General features: G+C 46.0%; 1 protein-coding gene across 1 annotated transcript in view; it reads right to left on the bottom strand.

Annotated features, from left to right (window-relative positions):
- Positions 1–6,545: 6,545 nt before the first annotated feature.
- The window catches only part of LOC115126106 (C-myc promoter-binding protein-like), a 118,039-nt gene continuing 100,294 nt past the window's right edge, over positions 6,546–24,290 (bottom strand). Inside the window, 2 exon segments of the mRNA XM_065002742.1 lie at positions 6,546–7,125; positions 7,994–8,163. Coding sequence (XP_064858814.1) covers positions 6,546–7,125; positions 7,994–8,163 — 750 coding nt within the window.

Raw genomic sequence — 24,290 nt, 5'->3', positions numbered from 1 at the left:
CTAGGAACAACAACAAACGCCTAGGAACAACAACAAACGCCCTAGGAACAACAACAAACGCCCTAGGTCCAACAACAAACGCCCTAGGAACAACAACAAACGCCCTAGGAACAACAACAAACGCCCTAGGAACAACAACAAACGCCCTAGGAACAACAACAACTAGAACAACAACAAACGCCCTAGGAACAACAACAAACGCCCTAGGAACAACAACAAACGCCCTAGGAACAACAACAAACGCCCTAGGAACAACAACAAACGCCCTAGGTCCAACAACAAACGCCCTAGGAACAACAACAAACGCCCTAGGAACAACAACAAACGCCTAGAACAACAACAAACGCCCTAGGAACAACAACAAACGCCCTAGGAACAACAACAAACGCCCTAGGAACAACAACAAACGCCCTAGGAACAACAACAAACGCCCTAGGAACAACAACAAACGCCCTAGGAACAACAACAAACGCCCTAGGAACAACAACAAACGCCCTAGGAACAACAACAAACGCCCTAGGAACAACAACAAACGCCCTAGGAACAACAACAAACGCCCTAGGAACAACAACAAACGCCCTAGGAACAACAAACGCCCTAGAACAACAACAAACGCCCTAGGAACAACAACAAACGCCCTAGGAACAACAACAAACGCCCTAGGAAACAAATGCCCTAGGAACAACAACAAACGCCCTAGGAACAACAACAAACGCCCTAGGAACAACAACAAACGCCCTAGGAACAACAACAAACGCCCTAGGTCCAACAACAAACGCCCTAGGAACAACAACAAACGCCCTAGAACAACAACAAACGCCCTAGGAACAACAACAAACGCCCTAGGTCCAACAACAAACGCCCTAGGAACAACAACAAACGCCCTAGGAACAACAACAAACGCCTAGGAACAACAACAAACGCCCTAGGAACAACAACAAACGCCCTAGGAACAACAACAAACGCCCTAGGAACAACAACAAACGCCCTAGGAACAACAAATGCCCTAGGTCCCACAACAAACGCCCTAGGAACAACAACAAACGCCCTAGGAACAACAACAAACGCCCTAGGTCCAACAACAAACGCCCTAGGAACAACAACAAACGCCCTAGGAACAACAACAAACGCCCTAGGAACAACAACAAACGCCCTAGGAACAACAACAAACGCCCTAGGTCCAACAACAAACGCCCTAGGTCCAACAACAAACGCCCTAGGTCCAACAACAAACGCCCTAGGAACAACAACAAACGCCCTAGGAACAACAACAAACGCCTAGGAACAACAACAAACGCCCTAGGTCCAACAACAAACGCCCTAGGAACAACAACAAACGCCCTAGGAACAACAACAAACGCCCTAGGAACAACAACAAACGCCCTAGGAACAACAACAAACGCCCTAGGAACACCTAGGAACAACAACAAACGCCCTAGGTCCAACAACAAACGCCCTAGGAACAACAACAAACGCCCTAGGTCCAACAACAAACGCCCTAGGAACAACAACAAATGCCCTAGGTCCAACAACAAACGCCCTAGGTCCAACAACAAACGCCCTAGGAACAACAACAAACGCCCTAGGTCCAACAACAAACGCCCTAGGAACAACAACAAACGCCCTAGGAACAACAACAAACGCCCTAGGTCCAACAACAAACGCCCTAGGAACAACAACAAACGCCCTAGGAACAACAACAAACGCCCTAGGTCCAACAACAAACGCCCTAGGAACAACAACAAACGCCCTAGGAACAACAACAAACGCCCTAGGAACAACAACAAACGCCCTAGGAACAACAACAAACGCCCTAGGAACAACAACAAACGCCCTAGGAACAACAACAAACGCCCTAGGTCCAACAACAAACGCCCTAGGAACAACAACAAACGCCCTAGGAACAACAACAAACGCCCTAGGAACAACAACAAACGCCCTAGGAACAACAACAAACGCCCTAGGAACAACAACAAACGCCCTAGGAACAACAACAAACGCCCTAGGAACAACAACAAACGCCCTAGGAACACCTAGGAACAACAACAAACGCCCTAGGTCCAACAACAAACGCCCTAGGAACAACAACAAATGCCCTAGGAACAACAACAAACGCCCTAGGAACAACAACAAACGCCCTAGGAACAACAACAAACGCCTAGGTCCAACAACAAACGCCCTAGGTCCAACAACAAACGCCCTAGGAACAACAACAAACGCCCTAGGTCCAACAACAAACGCCCTAGGTCCAACAACAAACGCCTAGGAACAACAACAAACGCCCTAGGAACAACAACAAACGCCCTAGGAACAACAACAAACGCCCTAGGAACAACAACAAACGCCCTAGGAACAACAACAAACGCCCTAGGAACAACAACAAACGCCCTAGGAACAACAACAAACGCCCTAGGAACAACAACAAACGCCCTAGGAACAACAACAAACGCCCTAGGAACAACAACAAACGCCCTAGGAACAACAACAAACGCCCTAGGAACAACAACTAGGAACAACAACAAACGCCCTAGGTCCAACAACAAACGCCCTAGGAACAACAACAAACGCCCTAGGAACAACAACTAGGAACAACAACAAACGCCCTAGGTCCAACAACAAACGCCCTAGGAACAACAACAAACGCCCTAGGAACAACAAATGCCCAGGAACAACAAACGCCCTAGGAACAACAACAAACGCCCTAGGAACAACAACAAACGCCCTAGGTCCAACAACAAACGCCCTAGGTCCAACAACAAACGCCCTAGGAACAACAACAAACGCCCTAGGAACAACAACAAACGCCCTAGGAACAACAACAAACGCCCTAGGAACAACAACAAACGCCCTAGGAACAACAACAAACGCCCTAGGAACAACAACAAACGCCCTAGGAACAACAACAAACGCCCTAGGAACAACAACAAACGCCCTAGGAACAACAACAAACGCCCTAGGAACAACAACAAACGCCCTAGGAACAACAACGCCCTAGGAACAACAACAAACGCCCTAGGAACAACAACAAACGCCCTAGGAACAACAACAAATGCCCTAGGAACAACAAACGCCCTAGGAACAACAACAAACGCCCTAGGAACAACAACAAACGCCCTAGGAACAACAACAAACGCCCTAGGAACAACAAACGCCCTAGGAACAACAACTAGGAACAACAAACGCCCTAGGTCCAACAACAAACGCCCTAGGAACAACAACAAACGCCCTAGGAACAACAACTAGGAACAACAACAAACGCCCTAGGTCCAACAACAAACGCCCTAGGAACAACAACAAACGCCCTAGGAACAACAAATGCCCTAGGTCCCACAACAAACGCCCTAGGAACAACAACAAACGCCCTAGGAACAACAACAAACGCCCTAGGTCCAACAACAAACGCCCTAGGTCCAACAACAAACTCCCTAGGAACAACAACAAACGCCCTAGGAACAACAACAAACGCCCTAGGAACAACAACAAACGCCCTAGGAACAACAACAAACGCCCTAGGAACAACAACAAACGCCCTAGGAACAACAACAAACGCCCTAGGAACAACAACAAACGCCTAGGAACAACAACAAACGCCCTAGGAACACAACAAACGCCCTAGGAACAACAACAAACGCCCTAGGAACAACAACAAACGCCCTAGGAACAACAACAAATGCCCTAGGAACAACAAACGCCCTAGGAACAACAACAAACGCCCTAGGAACAACCTAGGAACAACAACAAACGCCCTAGGAACAACAACAAACGCCCTAGGAACAACAACAAACGCCCTAGGAACAACAACAAACGCCCTAGGAACAACAACAACAAACGCCCTAGGAACAACAACAAACGCCTAGGAACAACAACAAACGCCCTAGGAACAACTAGGAACAAACGCCCTAGGAACAACAACAAACGCCCTAGGAACAACAACAAACGCCCTAGGAACAACAAACGCCCTAGGAACAACAAAGGTCCAACAACAAACGCCCTAGGAACAACAACAAACGCCCTAGGAACAACAACAAACGCCCTAGGAACAACAACAAACGCCCTAGGAACAACAACAAACGCCCTAGGAACAACAACAAACGCCCTAGGAACAACAACAAACGCCCTAGGAACAACAACAAACGCCCTAGGAACAACAACAAACGCCCTAGGAACAACAACAAACGCCCTAGGAACAACAACAAACGCCCTAGGAACAACAAAAACGCCTAGGAACAACAACAAACGCCCTAGGAACAACAACAAACGCCCTAGGAACAACAACAAACGCCCTAGGAACAACAACAAACTCCCTAGGAACAACAACAAACGCCCTAGGAACAACAAACGCCCTAGGAACAACAAACGCCCTAGGAACAACAACAAACGCCCTAGGAACAACAACAAACGCCCTAGGAACCAAACGCCCTAGGAACAACAACAAACGCCCTAGGAACAACAACAAACGCCCTAGAACAACAACAAACGCCCTAGGAACAACAAACGCCTAGAACAACAACTAGGAACAACAAACGCCCTAGGTCCAACAACAAACGCCCTAGGAACAACAACAAACGCCCTAGGAACAACAACAACAACAAAACGCCCTAGGTCCAACAACAAACGCCCTAGGAACAACAACAAACGCCCTAGGAACAACAACAAACGCCCTAGGTCCAACAACAAACGCCCTAGGTCCAACAACAAACGCCCTAGGAACAACAACAAACGCCCTAGGTCCAACAACAAACGCCCTAGGAACAACAACAAACGCCCTAGGTCCAACAACAAACGCCCTAGGTCCAACAACAAACGCCCTAGGTCCAACAACAAACGCCCTAGGAACAACAACAAACGCCCTAGGAACAACAACAAACGCCCTAGGTCCAACAACAAACGCCCTAGGTCCAACAACAAACGCCCTAGGAACAACAACAAACGCCCTAGGAACAACAACAAACGCCCTAGGAACAACAACAAACGCCCTAGGAACAACAACAAACGCCCTAGGAACAACAACAAACGCCCTAGGAACAACAACAAACTCCCTAGGAACAACAACAAACGCCCTAGGAACAACAACAAACGCCATAGGAACAACAACAAACGCCCTAGGTCCAACAACAAACGCCCTAGGAACAACAACAAACGCCCTAGGAACAACAACAAACGTCCTAGGAACAACAACAAATGCCCTAGGAACAACAAACGCCCTAGGAACAACAACAAACGCCCTAGGAACAACAACAAACGCCCTAGGAACAACAAACGCCCTAGGAACAACAACAAACGCCCTAGAAACAACAACAAACGCCCTAGGAACAACAACAAACGCCCTAGGAACAACAAACGCCCTAGGAACAACAACTAGGAACAACAACAAACGCCCTAGGTCCAACAACAAACGCCCTAGGAACAACAACAAACGCCCTAGGAACAACAACTAGGAACAACAACAAACGCCCTAGGTCCAACAACAAACGCCCTAGGAACAACAACAAACGCCCTAGGAACAACAACAAACGCCCTAGGAACAACAAATGCCCTAGGTCCCACAACAAACGCCCTAGGAACAACAACAAACGCCCTAGGAACAACAACAAACGCCCTAGGTCCAACAACAAACGCCCTAGGAACAACAACAAATGCCCTAGGTCCAACAACAAACGCCCTAGGTCCAACAACAAATGCCCTAGGAACAACAACAAACGCCCTAGGTCCAACAACAAACGCCCTAGGTCCAACAACAAACGCCCTAGGTCCAACAACAAACGCCCTAGGAACAACAACAAACGCCCTAGGAACAACAACAAACGCCCTAGGTCCAACAACAAACGCCCTAGGTCCAACAACAAACGCCCTAGGAACAACAACAAACGCCCTAGGAACAACAACAAACGCCCTAGGAACAACAACAAACGCCCTAGGTCCAACAACAAACGCCCTAGGTCCAACAACAAACGCCCTAGGTCCAACAACAAACGCCCTAGGAACAACAACAAACGCCCTAGGAACAACAACAAACGCCCTAGGAACAACAACAAACGCCCTAGGTCCAACAACAAACGCCCTAGGTCCAACAACAAATGCCCTAGGAACAACAACAAACGCCCTAGGAACAACAACAAACGCCCTAGGAACAACAACAAACGCCCTAGGTGTCCTGTTTAAAGGGACAATGTATAAATAACGTACTTTCATGTTCAGTGTAGTGTAATGTTCGGTTACGTTCAGAGTAGTGTAACATACGGGTACATTCAGTGTAGTGTAATTTATGGGTACATTCAGTGTAGTGTAATTTATGGGTACATTCAGTGTAGTGTAATGTACGGGTACGTTCAGTGTAGTGTAATGTACGGGTACGTTCATTGTAGTGTAACGTACAGGTACATTCAGTGTAGTGTAATTTATGGGTACATTCAGAGTAGTGTAATTTATGGGTACGTTCATTGTAGTGTAACGTACGGGTACGTTCATTATAGTGTAACGTACGGGTACGTTCATTGTAGTGTAATGTACGGGTACGTTCATTGTAGTGTAACGTACGGGTACGTTCATTGTAGTGTACCTACCTGCGGTACGTGTCCCTGGCTGCAGTGCTGTGAGGTCAGTATGAGACCGGGCAGATGAGAGGGGAGTTCCAGTCTGCGGTAGCACCACACCAGGTTCCAGAATACGATAGGGTGCTGGTCCACGATGCTGGGAGAACTGATCACCTGGTCCCCCTCATTACCCAGCAGAGACTCTAGCTCTTTCCACAGAACCAAGGGACTCAGGTAGGGAACTGTCACCGGGGCTGGGGGAGATGGGGATGGGGTTGGGGTTGGAGAACTACTCACTGGGGAACTACGAGTTGTAGTTGAGGCAGGGGATGGGGGAGAGGTTGGAGATGGGGCTGAGGTTGGAGATGGGGCTGAGGTTGGAGATGGGGCTGAGGTTGGAGATGGGGCTGAGGTTGGATCTGAAGTTGTGCCTGGGACAGGGTCCTGTGGACACCCAGCTACACCCTCGGTGTCCTGTTCCTCCGTTGCTGGAGCTGTGGTTGACTGGGGTGTCAGTGCTCCAGCTGCAGTCTCAGGGTTGACTGAAGCAGCCGTGTCCTCTCCTAAAGGTTGGTGACCCTCGTCACTGGTCCTAAAGAGACAAACATGTACGGGAGTTGTGTGTACCAGTGGTGGAAAGTACTTAAGTTAAAATACTTTTTTGTCACGCCCTGATCTTTAACCCGTCTTTGTGCTTGTCTCCACCCCCTCCAGGTGTCACTCATCGTCCCCATTATCCCCTGGGTATTTATACCTGTGTTCTCTGTTTGTCTGTTGCCAGTTCGTTTTGTTTCGTCAAGCCTACCAGCTTTTTTCCCGTGCCCCTGTCTTTCTCTCGTCCCGGTTTTCTAGTTTTCCCAGTTTTTGACCATTCTACCTGCCCTGACCCTGAGCCTACCTTCCCTGACCCTGAGCCTACCTGCCCTGACCCTGAGCCTACCTGCCCTGACCCTGAGCCTACCTGCCCTGACCCTGAGCCTACCTGCCCTGACCCTGAACCTACCTGCCCTGACCCTGAGCCTACCTTCCCTGACCCTGAGCCTACCTGCCCTGACCCTGAGCCTACCTGCCCTGACCCTGAACCTACCTGCCCTGAACCTGAGCCTACCTTCCCTGACCCTGAACCTACCTTCCCTGACCCTGAGCCTACCTGCCCTGACCCTGAGCCTACCTGCCCTGACCCTGAGCCTACCTTCCCTGACCCTGAACCTACATGCCCTGAACCTGAGCCTACCTGCCCTGAACCTGAGCCTACCTGCCCTGACCCTGAGCCTACCTGCCCTGACCCTGAACCTACCTGCCCTGACCCTGAGCCTACCTGCCCTGAACCTGAGCCTACCTGCCCTGACCCTGAGCCTACCTGCCCTGACCTGTGTGTGTGGGTGTGTCGTAGTGTGTGTGTGGGTGTGTCGTAGTGTGTGTGGGTGTGTCGTAGTGTGTGTGTCGTAGTGTGTTATCACCTGTGTCTCAGGTCCCTGATGTGTACAGTGAGGAAGGGCAGGAAGGAAGAGCCACAGAAGGGACAGGTGGTGTTGAGGTTGGAGTCATCAGCCGTCCATCCTGCCATGATCTCTTCATCATACACCAGACAGTCACATGTCTTACAGCGACAGCAGCTAGACATCAACACCTAGAGACGTAAGAGACCCGGATACGGTTGACTAACTGACCAGTTGATTGACTGCAACTACTGACCTCGGTAGTGTAGTGGTGACTGAGAAGGAAGAGGTTATAACAGGCTATAACACTGACCTCGGTAGTGTAGTGGTGACTGAGAAGGAAGAGGTTATAACAGGCTATAACACTGACCTCGGTAGTGTAGTGGTGACTGAGAAGGAAGAGGTTATAACAGTCTATAACAGGCTATAACACTGACCTCAGTAGTGTAGTGGTGACTGAGAAGGAAGAGGTTATAACAGGCTATAACACTGACCTCGGTAGTGTAGTGGTGACTGAGAAGGAAGAGGTTATAACAGGCTATAACACTGACCTCGGTAGTGTAGTGGTGACTGAGAAGGAAGAGGTTATAACAGGCTATAACACTGACCTCGGTAGTGTAGTGGTGACTGAGAAGGAAGAGGCTATAACAGTCTATAACAGGCTATAACACTGACCTCGGTAGTGTAGTGGTGACTGAGGTGGAAGAGGCTATAACAGGCTATAACACTGACCTCGGTAGTGTAGTGGTGACTGAGGTGGAAGAGGCTATAACAGTCTATAACAGGCTATTACAGTCTATAACAGTCTATAACACTGACCTCTGTAGTGTAGTGGTGACTGAGAAGGAAGAGGCTATAACAGTCAATAACAGGCTATAACACTGACCTCGGTAGTGTAGTGGTGACTGAGAAGGAAGAGGCTATAACAGGCTATAACAGGCTATAACTCTGACCTCGGTAGTGTAGTGGTGACTGAGAAGGAAGAGGCTATAACAGGCTATAACAGGCTATAACACTGACCTCGGTAGTGTAGTGGTGACTGAGAAGGAAGAGGCTATAACAGTCTATAACAGTCTATAACAGTCTATAACACTGACCTCAGTAGTGTAGTGGTCACTGAGGTGGAAGAGGCTATAACAGTCTATAACAGGCTATAACACTGACCTCGGTAGTGTAGTGGTGACTGAGAAGGAAGAGGCTATAACAGTCTATAACAGTCTATAACACTGACCTCGGTAGTGTAGTGGTGACTGAGAAGGAAGAGGCTATAACAGGCTATAACAGGCTATAACACTGACCTCAGTAGTGTAGTGGTGACTGAGAAGGAAGAGGCTATAACAGTCTATAACAGGCTATAACACTGACCTCAGTAGTGTAGTGGTGACTGAGAAGGAAGAGGCTATAACAGGCTATAACAGGCTATAACTCTGACCTCGGTAGTGTAGTGGTGACTGAGAAGGAAGAGGCTATAACAGTCTATAACAGGCTATAACACTGACCTCGGTAGTGTAGTGGTGACTGAGGTGGAAGAGGCTATAACAGTCTATAACAGGCTATAACACTGACCTTGGTAGTGTAGTGGTGACTGAGGTGGAAGAGGCTATAACAGGCTATAACAGGCTATAACACTGACCTCAGTAGTGTAGTGGTGACTGAGAAGGAAGAGGCTATAACAGTCTATAACAGTCTATAACACTGACCTCGGTAGTGTAGTGGTGACTGAGAAGGAAGAGGCTATAACAGGCTATAACAGGCTGTAACACTGACCTCGGTAGTGTAGTGGTGACTGAGAAGGAAGAGGCTATAACAGGCTATAACAGTCTATAACACTAACCTCGGTAGTGTAGTGGTGACTGAGAAGGAAGAGGCTATAACAGTCTATAACACTGACCTCGGTGGTGTAGTGGTGACTGAGAAGGACGAGGCTATAACAGGCTATAACAGGCTGTAACACTGACCTCGGTAGTGTAGTGGTGACTGAGAAGGAAGAGGCTATAACAGGCTATAACAGTCTATAACACTGACCTCGGTAGTGTAGTGGTGACTGAGAAGGAAGAGGCTATAACAGTCTATAACAGTCTACAACACTGACCTCGGTAGTGTAGTGGTGACTGAGAAGGAAGAGGCTATAACAGGCTATAACAGGCTATAACACTGACCTCAGTAGTGTAGTGGTGACTGAGAAGGAAGAGGCTATAACAGTCTATAACAGGCTATAACACTGACCTCAGTAGTGTAGTGGTGACTGAGAAGGAAGAGGCTATAACAGGCTATAACAGGCTATAACTCTGACCTCGGTAGTGTAGTGGTGACTGAGAAGGAAGAGGCTATAACAGTCTATAACAGGCTATAACACTGACCTCGGTAGTGTAGTGGTGACTGAGAAGGAAGAGGCTATAACAGTCTATAACAGGCTATAACACTGACCTCCGTAGTGTAGTGGTGACTGAGGTGGAAGAGGCTATAACAGGCTATAACACTGACCTCGGTAGTGTAGTGGTGACTGAGGTGGAAGAGGCTATAACAGTCTATAACAGGCTATTACAGTCTATAACAGTCTATAACACTGACCTCGGTAGTGTAGTGGTGACTGAGAAGGAAGAGGCTATAACAGGCTATAACAGGCTATAACAGGCTATAACACTGACCTCGGTAGTGTAGTGGTGACTGAGAAGGAAGAGGCTATAACAGGCTATAACAGGCTATAACACTGACCTCGGTAGTGTAGTGGTGACTGAGAAGGAAGAGGCTATAACAGTCTATAACAGGCTATAACAGGCTATAACACTGACCTCGGTAGTGTAGTGGTGACTGAGAAGGAAGAGGCTATAACAGTCTATAACAGGCTATAACACTGACCTCAGTAGTGTAGTGCTGACTGAGAAGGAAGAGGCTATAACAGTCTATAACAGTCTATAACACTGACCTCAGTAGTGTAGTGGTGACTGAGGTGGAAGAGGCTATAACAGTCTATAACAGGCTATAACACTGACCTCGGTAGTGTAGTGGTGACTGAGAAGGAAGAGGCTATAACAGTCTATAACAGTCTATAACACTGACCTCGGTAGTGTAGTGGTGACTGAGAAGGAAGAGGCTATAACAGGCTATAACAGGCTATAACACTGACCTCAGTAGTGTAGTGGTGACTGAGAAGGAAGAGGCTATAACAGTCTATAACAGGCTATAACACTGACCTCAGTAGTGTAGTGGTGACTGAGAAGGAAGAGGCTATAACAGGCTATAACAGGCTATAACTCTGACCTCGGTAGTGTAGTGGTGACTGAGAAGGAAGAGGCTATAACAGTCTATAACAGGCTATAACACTGACCTCGGTAGTGTAGTGGTGACTGAGGTGGAAGAGGCTATAACAGTCTATAACAGGCTATAACACTGACCTTGGTAGTGTAGTGGTGACTGAGGTGGAAGAGGCTATAACAGGCTATAACAGGCTATAACACTGACCTCAGTAGTGTAGTGGTGACTGAGAAGGAAGAGGCTATAACAGTCTATAACAGGCTATAACACTGACCTCGGTAGTGTAGTGGTGACTGAGAAGGAAGAGGCTATAACAGGCTATAACAGGCTGTAACACTGACCTCGGTAGTGTAGTGGTGACTGAGAAGGAAGAGGCTATAACAGGCTATAACACTGACCTCGGTGGTGTAGTGGTGACTGAGAAGGACGAGGCTATAACAGGCTATAACAGGCTGTAACACTGACCTCGGTAGTGTAGTGGTGACTGAGAAGGAAGAGGCTATAACAGGCTATAACAGTCTATAACACTGACCTCGGTAGTGTAGTGGTGACTGAGAAGGAAGAGGCTATAACAGTCTATAACAGTCTATAACACTGACCTCGGTAGTGTAGTGGTGACTGAGAAGGAAGAGGCTATAACAGGCTATAACAGGCTATAACACTGACCTCAGTAGTGTAGTGGTGACTGAGAAGGAAGAGGCTATAACAGTCTATAACAGGCTATAACACTGACCTCAGTAGTGTAGTGGTGACTGAGAAGGAAGAGGCTATAACAGGCTATAACAGGCTATAACTCTGACCTCGGTAGTGTAGTGGTGACTGAGAAGGAAGAGGCTATAACAGTCTATAACAGGCTATAAAACTGACCTCGGTAGTGTAGTGGTGACTGAGGTGGAAGAGGCTATAACAGTCTATAACAGGCTATAACACTGACCTCAGTAGTGTAGTGGTGACTGAGAAGGAAGAGGCTATAACAGTCTATAACAGTCTATAACTCTGACCTCAGTAGTGTAGTGGTGACTGAGGTGGAAGAGGCTATAACACTCTATAACAGGCTATAACACTGACCTCAGTAGTGTAGTGGTGACAGCTATAACAGGCTATAACACTGACCTCAGTAGTGTAGTGGTGACTGAGAAGGAAGAGGCTATAACAGTCCATAAGAGTCTATAACAGGCTATAACAGGCTATAACAGGCTATAACACTGACCTCGGTAGTGTAGTGGTGACTGAGAAGGAAGAGGCTATAACAGGCCATAAGAGTCTATAACAGGCTATAACACTGACCTCAGTAGTGTAGTGGTGACTGAGAAGGAAGAGGCTATAACAGGCTATAACAGGCTATAACACTGACCTCGGTAGTGTAGTCGTGACTGAGAAGGAAGAGGCTATAACAGTCCATAAGAGTCTATAACACTGACCTCAGTAGTGTAGTGGTGACTGAGAAGGAAGAGGCTATAACAGTTTATAACAGGCTATAACACTGACCTCGGTAGTGTAGTGGTGACTGAGAAGGAAGAGGCTATAACAGTCCATAAGAGTCTATAACACTGACCTCAGTAGTGTAGTGGTGACTGAGAAGGAAGAGGCTATAACAGGCTATAACAGGCTATAACTCTGACCTCGGTAGTGTAGTGGTGACTGAGAAGGAAGAGGCTATAACAGGCTATAACAGGCTATAACACTGACCTCGGTAGTGTAGTGGTGACTGAGAAGGAAGAGGCTATAACAGTCTATAACAGGCTATAACAGGCTATAACACTGACCTCGGTAGTGTAGTGGTGAGTGAGAAGGAAGAGGCTATAACAGTCTATAACAGGCTATAACACTGACCTCAGTAGTGTAGTGCTGACTGAGAAGGAAGAGGCTATAACAGTCTATAACAGTCTATAACACTGACCTCAGTAGTGTAGTGGTGACTGAGGTGGAAGAGGCTATAACAGTCTATAACAGGCTATAACACTGACCTCGGTAGTGTAGTGGTGACTGAGAAGGAAGAGGCTATAACAGTCTATAACACTCTATAACAGGCTATAACACTGACCTCAGTAGTGTAGTGGTGACTGAGAAGGAAGAGGCTATAACAGGCTATAACACTGACCTCAGTAGTGTAGTGGTGACTGAGGTGGAAGAGGCTATAACAGTCTATAACTCTGACCTCAGTAGTGTAGTGGTGACTGAGAAGGAAGGGGCTATAACAGGCCATAAGAGTCTATAACAGGCTATAACACTGACCTCAGTAGTGTAGTGGTGACTGAGAAGGAAGAGGCTATAACAGGCTATAAAAGTCTATAACTCTGACCTCAGTAGTGTAGTGGTGACTGAGAAGGAAGAGGCTATAACAGTCTATAACAGGCTATAACAATGACCTCAGTAGTGTAGTGGTGACTGAGAAGGAAGAGGCTATAACAGTCTATAACAGGCTATAACACTGACCTCGGTAGTGTAGTGGTGACTGAGAAGGAAGAGGCTATAACAGTCTATAACAGGCTATAACACTGACCTCAGTAGTGTAGTGGTGACTGAGAAGGAAGAGGCTATAACAGGCTATAACAGGCTATAACACTGTCCTCGGTAGTGTAGTCGTGACTGAGGTGGAAGAGGCTATAACAGTCTATAACAGGCTATAACACTGACCTCGGTAGTGTAGTGGTGACTGAGGTGGAAGAGGCTATAACAGGCTATAACAGGCTATAACACTGACCTCGGTAGTGTAGTGGTGACTGAGAAGGAAGAGGCTATAACAGTCCATAAGAGTCTATAACAGGCTATAACAGGCTATAACACTGACCTCAGTAGTGTAGTGGTGACTGAGAAGGAAGAGGCTATAACAGGCTATAACAGTCTATAACATTGACCTCGGTAGTATAGTGGTGACTGAGAAGGAAGAGGCTATAACAGTCCATAAGAGTCTATAACACTGACCTCAGTAGTGTAGTGGTGACTGAGAAGGAAGAGGCTATAACAGTCTATAACAGTCTATAACACTGACCTCGGTAGTGTAGTGGTGACTGAGAAGGAAGAGGCTATAACAGTCTATAACTCTGACCTCGGTAGTGTAGCGGTGACTGAGAAGGAAGAGGCTATAACAGTCTATAACAGGCTATAACACTGACCTCGGTAGTGTAGTGGTGACTGAGGTGGAAGAGGCTATAACAGTCTATAACAGGCTATAACACTGACCTCGGTAGTGTAGTGGTGACTGAGGTGGAAGAGGCTATAACAGGCTATAACAGGCTATAACACTGACCTCGGTAGTGTAGTGGTGACTGAGAAGGAAGAGGCTATAACAGTCTATAACAGTCTATAACTCTGACCTCAGTAGTGTAGTGGTGACTGAGGTGGAAGAGGCTATAACAGTCTATAACAGGCTATAACACTGACCTCGGTAGTGTAGTGGTGACTGAGAAGGAAGAGGCTATAACAGTCTATAACAGGCTATAACACTGACCTCAGTAGTGTAGTGGTGACTGAGAAGGAAGAGGCTATAACAGGCTATAACAGGCTATAACACTGTCCTCGGTAAGTGGTGACTGAGGTGGAAGAGGCTATAACAGTCTATAACAGGCTATAACACTGACCTCGGTAGTGTAGTGGTGACTGAGGTGGAAGAGGCTATAACAGGCTATAACAGGCTATAACACTGACCTCGGTAGTGTAGTGGTGACTGAGAAGGAAGAGGCTATAACAGTCCATAAGAGTCTATAACAGGCTATAAAGGCTATAACACTGACCTCAGTAGTGTAGTGGTGACTGAGAAGGAAGAGGCTATAACAGGCTATAACAGTCTATAACATTGACCTCGGTAGTATAGTGGTGACTGAGAAGGAAGAGGCTATAACAGTCCATAAGAGTCTATAACACTGACCTCAGTAGTGTAGTGGTGACTGAGAAGGAAGAGGCTATAACAGTCTATAACAGTCTATAACACTGACCTCGGTAGTGTAGTGGTGACTGAGAAGGAAGAGGCTATAACAGTCTATAACTCTGACCTCGGTAGTGTAGCGGTGACTGAGAAGGAAGAGGCTATAACAGTCTATAACAGGCTATAACACTGACCTCGGTAGTGTAGTGGTGACTGAGGTGGAAGAGGCTATAACAGTCTATAACAGGCTATAACACTGACCTCGGTAGTGTAGTGGTGACTGAGAAGGAAGAGGCTATAACAGTCTATAACACTCTATAACAGGCTATAACACTGACCTCAGTAGTGTAGTGGTGACTGAGAAGGAAGAGGCTATAACAGGCTATAACACTGACCTCAGTAGTGTAGTGGTGACTGAGGTGGAAGAGGCTATAACAGTCTATAACTCTGACCTCAGTAGTGTAGTGGTGACTGAGAAGGAAGGGGCTATAACAGGCCATAAGAGTCTATAACAGGCTATAACACTGACCTCAGTAGTGTAGTGGTGACTGAGAAGGAAGAGGCTATAACAGGCTATAAAAGTCTATAACTAACACTGACCTCAGTAGTGTAGTGGTGACTGAGAAGGAAGAGGCTATAACAGTCTATAACAGGCTATAACAATGACCTCAGTAGTGTAGTGGTGACTGAGAAGGAAGAGGCTATAACAGTCTATAACAGGCTATAACACTGACCTCGGTAGTGTAGTGGTGACTGAGAAGGAAGAGGCTATAACAGTCTATAACAGGCTATAACACTGACCTCAGTAGTGTAGTGGTGACTGAGAAGGAAGAGGCTATAACAGGCTATAACAGGCTATAACACTGTCCTCGGTAGTGTAGTCGTGACTGAGGTGGAAGAGGCTATAACAGTCTATAACAGGCTATAACACTGACCTCAGTAGTGTAGTGGTGACTGAGGTGGAAGAGGCTATAACAGGCTATAACAGGCTATAACACTGACCTCGGTAGTGTAGTGGTGACTGAGAAGGAAGAGGCTATAACAGTCCATAAGAGTCTATAACAGGCTATAACAGGCTATAACACTGACCTCAGTAGTGTAGTGGTGACTGAGAAGGAAGAGGCTATAACAGGCTATAACAGTCTATAACATTGACCTCGGTAGTATAGTGGTGACTGAGAAGGAAGAGGCTATAACAGTCCATAAGAGTCTATAACACTGACCTCAGTAGTGTAGTGGTGACTGAGAAGGAAGAGGCTATAACAGTCTATAACAGTCTATAACACTGACCTCGGTAGTGTAGTGGTGACTGAGAAGGAAGAGGCTATAACAGTCTATAACTCTGACCTCGGTAGTGTAGCGGTGACTGAGAAGGAAGAGGCTATAACAGTCTATAACAGGCTATAACACTGACCTCGGTAGTGTAGTGGTGACTGAGGTGGAAGAGGCTATAACAGTCTATAACAGGCTATAACACTGACCTCGGTAGTGTAGTGGTGACTGAGGTGGAAGAGGCTATAACAGGCTATAACAGGCTATAACACTGACCTCGGTAGTGTAGTGGTGACTGAGAAGGAAGAGGCTATAACAGTCTATAACAGTCTATAACTCTGACCTCAGTAGTGTAGTGGTGACTGAGGTGGAAGAGGCTATAACACTCTATAACAGGCTATAACACTGACCTCAGTAGTGTAGTGGTGACTGAGAAGGAAGAGGCTATAACAGGCTATAACACTGACCTCAGTAGTGTAGTGGTGACTGAGAAGGAAGAGGCTATAACAGTCCATAAGAGTCTATAACAGGCTATAACAGGCTATAACAGGCTATAACACTGACCTCGGAAGTGTAGTGGTGACTGAGAAGGAAGAGGCTATAACAGGCTATAACACTGACCTCGGCGGTGTAGTGGTGACTGAGAAGGAAGAGGCTATAACAGGCTATAACAGGCTATAACACTGACCTCAGTAGTGTAGTGGTGACTGAGAAGGAAGAGGCTATAACAGTCTATAACACTGACCTCGGTAGTGTAGTGGTGACTGAGAAGGAAGAGGCTATAACAGTCCATAAGAGTCTATAACACTGACCTCAGTAGTGTAGTGGTGACTGAGAAGGAAGAGGCTATAACAGTCTATAACAGTCTATAACACTGACCTCGGTAGTGTAGTGGTGACTGAGAAGGAAGAGGCTATAACAGGCTATAACAGGCTATAACTCTGACCTCGGTAGTGTAGTGGTGACTGAGAAGGAAGAGGCTATAACAGTCTATAACACTCTATAACAGGCTATAACACTGACCTCAGTAGTGTAGTGGTGACTGAGAAGGAAGAGGCTATAACAGGCTATAACACTGACCTCAGTAGTGTAGTGGTGACTGAGAAGGAAGAGGCTATAACAGGCCATAAGAGTCTATAACAGGCTATAACACTGACCTCAGTAGTGTATTGGTGACTGAGAAGGAAGAGGTGGCTATAACACTGACCTCAGTAGTGTAGTGGTGATTGAGAAGGAAGAGGCTATAACAGTCTATAACAGGCTATAACACTGACCTCAGTAGTGTAGTGGTGACTGAGAAGGAAGAGGCTATAACAGTCTATAACTGTCTATAACAATGACCTCAGTAGTGTAGTGGTGACTGAGGTGGAAGAGGCTATAATAGTCTATAACAGGCTATAACACTGACCTCGGTAGTGTAGTGGTGACTGAGAAGGAAGAGGCTATAACAGTCTATAACACTCTATAACAGGCTATAACACTGACCTCAGTAGTGTAGTGGTGACTGAGAAGGAAGAGGCTATAACAGGCTATAACAGGCTATAACACTGACCTCGGTAGTGTAGTGGTGACTGAGAAGGAAGAGGCTATAACAGGCTATAACAGGCTATAACACTGACCTCAGTAGTGTAGTGGTGACTGAGAAGGAAGAGGCTATAACAGGCCATAAATGTCTATAACAGGCTATAACACTGACCTCAGTAGTGTAGTGGTGACTGAGAAGGAAGAGGCTATAACAGGCTATAACACTGACCTCAGTAGTGTAGTGGTGACTGAGAAGGAAGAGGCTATAACAGTCTATAACAGGCTATAACACTGACCTCGGTAGTGTAGTGGTGACTGAGAAGGAAGAGGCTATAACAGTCTATAACACTCTATAACAGGCTATAACACTGACCTCAGTAGTGTAGTGGTGACTGAGAAGGAAGAGGCTATAACAGGCTATAACACTGACCTCAGTAGTGTAGTGGTGACTGAGGTGGAAGAGGCTATAACAGGCTATAACACTGACCTCAGTAGTGTAGTGGTGACTGAGAAGGAAGAGGCTATAACAGGCCATAAGAGTCTATAACAGGCTATAACACTGACCTCAGTAGTGTATTGGTGACTGAGAAGGAAGAGGCTATAACAGGCTATAACACTGACCTCAGTAGTGTAGTGGTGATTGAGAAGGAAGAGGCTATAACAGTCTATAACAGGCTATAACACTGACCTCAGTAGTGTAGTGGTGACTGAGAAGGAAGAGGCTATAACAGTCTATAACAGTCTATAACACTGACCTCAGTAGTGTAGTGGTGACTGAGGTGGAAGAGGCTATAACAGTCTATAACAGGCTATAACACTGACCTCGGTAGTGTAGTGGTGACTGAGAAGGAAGAGGCTATAACAGTCTATAACACTCTATAACAGGCTATAACACTGACCTCAGTAGTGTAGTGGTGACTGAGAAGGAAGAGGCTATAACAGGCTATAACAGGCTATAACACTGACCTCGGTAGTGTAGTGGTGACTGAAGGAAGAGGCTATAACAGGCTATAACAGGCTATAACACTGACCTCAGTAGTGTAGTGGTGACTGAGAAGGAAGAGGCTATAACAGGCCATAAATGTCTATAACAGGCTATAACACTGACCTCAGTAGTGTAGTGGTGACTGAGAAGGGAGAGGCTATAACAGGCTATAACACTGACCTCAGTAGTGTAGTGGTGACTGAGAAGGAAGAGGCTATAACAGTCTATAACAGGCTATAACACTGACCTCAGTAGTGTAGTGGTGACTGAGGTGGAAGAGGCTATAACAGGCTATAAAAGTCTATAACTCTGACCTCAGTAGTGTAGTGGTGACTGAGAAGGAAGAGGCTATAACAGTCTATAACAGGCTATAACACTGACCTCGGTAGTGTAGTGGTGACTGAGAAGGAAGAGGCTATAACAGTCTATAACAGGCTATAACACTGACCTCGGTAGTGTAGTGGTGACTGAGAAGGAAGAGGCTATAACAGTCTATAACAGGCTATAACACTGACCTCGGTAGTGTAGTGGTGACTGAGGAAGGAAGAGGCTATAACAGTCTATAACAGGCTATAACACTGACCTCGGTAGTGTAGTGGTGACTGAGAAGGAAGAGGCTATAACAGTCTATAACAGGCTATAACACTGACCTCAGTAGTTTAGTGGTGACTGAGAAGGAAGAGGCTATACCAGTCTATAAGAGTCTATAAGAGTCTATAACAGTAACAGGCTATAACAGGCTATAAAACTGACCTCAGTAGTGTAGTGGTGACTGAGAAGGAAGAGGCTATAACAGGCTATAACACTGACCTCAGTAGTGTAGTGGTGACTGAGGTGGAAGAGGCTATAACAGGCTATAACACTGACCTCAGTAGTGTAGTGGTGACTGAGAAGGAAGAGGCTATAACAGGCCATAAGAGTCTATAACAGGCTATAACACTGACCTCAGTAGTGTATTGGTGACTGAGAAGGAAGAGGCTATAACAGGCTATAACACTGACCTCAGTAGTGTAGTGGTGATTGAGAAGGAAGAGGCTATAACAGTCTATAACAGGCTATAACACTGACCTCAGTAGTGTAGTGGTGACTGAGAAGGAAGAGGCTATAACAGTCTATAACAGTCTATAACACTGACCTCAGTAGTGTAGTGGTGACTGAGGTGGAAGAGGCTATAACAGTCTATAACAGGCTATAACACTGACCTCGGTAGTGTAGTGGTGACTGAGAAGGAAGAGGCTATAACAGTCTATAACACTCTATAACAGGCTATAACACTGACCTCAGTAGTGTAGTGGTGACTGAGAAGGAAGAGGCTATAACAGGCTATAACAGGCTATAACACTGACCTCGGTAGTGTAGTGGTGACTGAGAAGGAAGAGGCTATAACAGGCTATAACAGGCTATAACACTGACCTCAGTAGTGTAGTGGTGACTGAGAAGGAAGAGGCTATAACAGGCCATAAATGTCTATAACAGGCTATAACACTGACCTCAGTAGTGTAGTGGTGACTGAGAAGGAAGAGGCTATAACAGGCTATAACACTGACCTCAGTAGTGTAGTGGTGACTGAGAAGGAAGAGGCTATAACAGTCTATAACAGGCTATAACACTGACCTCGGTAGCGAAGTGGTGACTGAGGTGGAAGAGGCTATAACAGGCTATAAAAGTCTATAACTCTGACCTCAGTAGTGTAGTGGTGACTGAGAAGGAAGAGGCTATAACAGTCTATAACAGGCTATAACACTGACCTCGGTAGTGTAGTGGTGACTGAGAAGGAAGAGGCTATAACAGTCTATAACAGGCTATAACACTGACCTCGGTAGTGTAGTGGTGACTGAGAAGGAAGAGGCTATAACAGTCTATAACAGGCTATAACACTGACCTCAGTAGTGTAGTGGTGACTGAGAAGGAAGAGGCTATAACAGTCTATAACAGGCTATAACACTGACCTCGGTAGTGTAGTGGTGACTGAGAAGGAAGAGGCTATAACAGTCTATAACAGGCTATAACACTGACCTCAGTAGTTTAGTGGTGACTGAGAAGGAAGAGGCTATACCAGTCTATAAGAGTCTATAACAGTAACAGGCTATAACAGGCTATAAAACTGACCTCAGTAGTGTAGTGGTGACTGAGAAGGAAGAGGCTATAACAGTCTATAACAGGCTATAACACTGACCTCAGTAGTGTAGTGGTGACTGAGAAGGAAGAGGCTATAACAGGCTATAACACTCTATAACAGGCTATAACACTGACCTCAGTAGTGTAGTGGTGACTGAGAAGGAAGAGGCTATAACAGGCTATAACAGGCTATAACACTGACCTCGGTAGTGTAGTGGTGACTGAGAAGGAAGAGGCTATAACAGGCTATAACAGGCTATAACACTGACCTCAGTAGTGTAGTGGTGACTGAGAAGGAAGAGGCTATAACAGGCCATAAATGTCTATAACAGGCTATAACACTGACCTCAGTAGTGTAGTGGTGACTGAGAAGGAAGAGGCTATAACAGGCTATAACACTGACCTCAGTAGTGTAGTGGTGACTGAGAAGGAAGAGGCTATAACAGTCTATAACAGGCTATAACACTGACCTCGGTAGCGAAGTGGTGACTGAGGTGGAAGAGGCTATAACAGGCTATAAAAGTCTATAACTCTGACCTCAGTAGTGTAGTGGTGACTGAGAAGGAAGAGGCTATAACAGTCTATAACAGGCTATAACACTGACCTCGGTAGTGTAGTGGTGACTGAGAAGGAAGAGGCTATAACAGTCTATAACAGGCTATAACACTGACCTCGGTAGTGTAGTGGTGACTGAGAAGGAAGAGGCTATAACAGTCTATAACAGGCTATAACACTGACCTCGGTAGTGTAGTGGTGACTGAGAAGGAAGAGGCTATAACAGTCTATAACAGGCTATAACACTGACCTCGGTAGTGTAGTGGTGACTGAGAAGGAAGAGGCTATAACAGTCTATAACAGGCTATAACACTGACCTCAGTAGTTTAGTGGTGACTGAGAAGGAAGAGCTATACCAGTCTATAAGAGTCTATAAGAGTCTATAACAGTAACAGGCTATAACAGGCTATAAAACTGACCTCAGTAGTGTAGTGGTGACTGAGAAGGAAGAGGCTATAACAGTCTATAACAGGCTATAACACTGACCTCAGTAGTGTAGTGGTGACTGAGAAGGAAGAGGCTATAACAGGCTATAACAGGCTATTACAGTCTATAACAGGCTATAACACTGACCTCAGTAGTGTAGTGGTGACTGAGGAAAGGAAGAGAGTCTATAACAGGCTATAACAGTCTATAACACTATAACAGGCTATAACACTGACCTCAGTAGTGTAGTGGTGACTGAGAAGGAAGAGGCTATAACAGGCTATAACACTGACCTCTAGTGGTGACTGAGGTGGAAGAGGCTATAACAGGCTATAACACTGACCTCAGTAGTGTAGTGGTGACTGAGAAGGAAGAGGCTATAACACAGTAGTGTAGACTCTATAACAGGCTATAACACTGACCTCAGTAGTGTAGTGGTGACTGAGAAGGAAGAGGCTATAACAGTCTATAACAGGCTATAACACTGACCTCAGTAGTGTAGTGGTGACTGAGAAGGAAGAGGCTATAACAGGCTATAACAGGCTATAACAGTAGTGTAGTGGTGACTGAGGTGAGGCTATAACAGTCTATAACACCAGGCTATAACACTGACCTCAGTAGTGTAGTGGTGACTGAGAAGGAAGAGGCTATAACAGGCTATAACAGGCTATAACACTGACCTCGGTAGTGTAGTGGTGACTGAGAAGGAAGAGGCTATAACAGGCTATAACAGGCTATAACAAGTAGTGTAGTGGTGAAGCTATAACAGGCCATAAATGTCTATAACAGGCTATAACACTGACCTCAGTAGTGTAGTGGTGACTGAGAAGGAAGAGGCTATAACAGGCTATAACACTGACCTCAGTAGTGTAGTGGTGACTGAGAAGGAAGAGGCTATAACAGTCTATAACAGGCTATAACACTGACCTCGGTAGCGAAGTGGTGACTGAGGTGGAAGAGGCTATAACAGGCTATAAAAGTCTATAACTCTGACCTCAGTAGTGTAGTGGTGACTGAGAAGGAAGAGGCTATAACAGTCTATAACAGGCTATAACACTGACCTCGGTAGTGTAGTGGTGACTGAGAAGGAAGAGGCTATAACAGTCTATAACAGGCTATAACACTGACCGGTAGTGTAGTGGTGACTGAGAAGGAAGAGGCTATAACAGTCTATAACAGGCTATAACACTGACCTCGGTAGTGTAGTGGTGACTGAGAAGGAAGAGGCTATAACAGTCTATAACAGGCTATAACACTGACCTCGGTAGTGTAGTGGTGACTGAGAAGGAAGAGGCTATAACAGTCTATAACAGGCTATAACACTGACCTCAGTAGTTTAGTGGTGACTGAGAAGGAAGAGGCTATACCAGTCTATAAGAGTCTATAAGAGTCTATAACAGTAACAGGCTATAACAGGCTATAAAACTGACCTCAGTAGTGTAGTGGTGACTGAGAAGGAAGAGGCTATAACAGTCTATAACAGGCTATAACACTGACCTCAGTAGTGTAGTGGTGACTGAGAAGGAAGAGGCTATAACAGGCTATAACACTCTATAACAGGCTATAACACTGACCTCAGTAGTGTAGTGGTGACTGAGAAGGAAGAGGCTATAACAGGCTATAACAGGCTATAACACTGACCTCGGTAGTGTAGTGGTGACTGAGAAGGAAGAGGCTATAACAGGCTATAACAGGCTATAACACTGACCTCAGTAGTGTAGTGGTGACTGAGAAGGAAGAGGCTATAACAGGCCATAAATGTCTATAACAGGCTATAACACTGACCTCAGTAGTGTAGTGGTGACTGAGAAGGAAGAGGCTATAACAGGCTATAACACTGACCTCAGTAGTGTAGTGGTGACTGAGAAGGAAGAGGCTATAACAGTCTATAACAGGCTATAACACTGACCTCGGGTAGCGAAGTGGTGACTGAGGTGGAAGAGGCTATAACAGGCTATAAAAGTCTATAACTCTGACCTCAGTAGTGTAGTGGTGACTGAGAAGGAAGAGGCTATAACAGTCTATAACAGGCTATAACACTGACCTCGGTAGTGTAGTGGTGACTGAGAAGGAAGAGGCTATAACAGTCTATAACAGGCTATAACACTGACCTCGGTAGTGTAGTGGTGACTGAGAAGGAAGAGGCTATAACAGTCTATAACAGGCTATAACACTGACCTCGGTAGTGTAGTGGTGACTGAGAAGGAAGAGGCTATAACAGTCTATAACAGGCTATAACACTGACCTCGGTAGTGTAGTGGTGACTGAGAAGGAAGAGGCTATAACAGTCTATAACAGGCTATAACACTGACCTCAGT

This window comes from Oncorhynchus nerka, linkage group LG17 (genome assembly GCF_034236695.1).
Source record: "Oncorhynchus nerka isolate Pitt River linkage group LG17, Oner_Uvic_2.0, whole genome shotgun sequence".
Classification (NCBI taxonomy): Eukaryota; Metazoa; Chordata; class Actinopteri; order Salmoniformes; family Salmonidae; genus Oncorhynchus; species Oncorhynchus nerka.
Note: the sequence above shows the minus strand (reverse complement) of the source record. Positions and strands in the feature narration are given on the sequence as shown.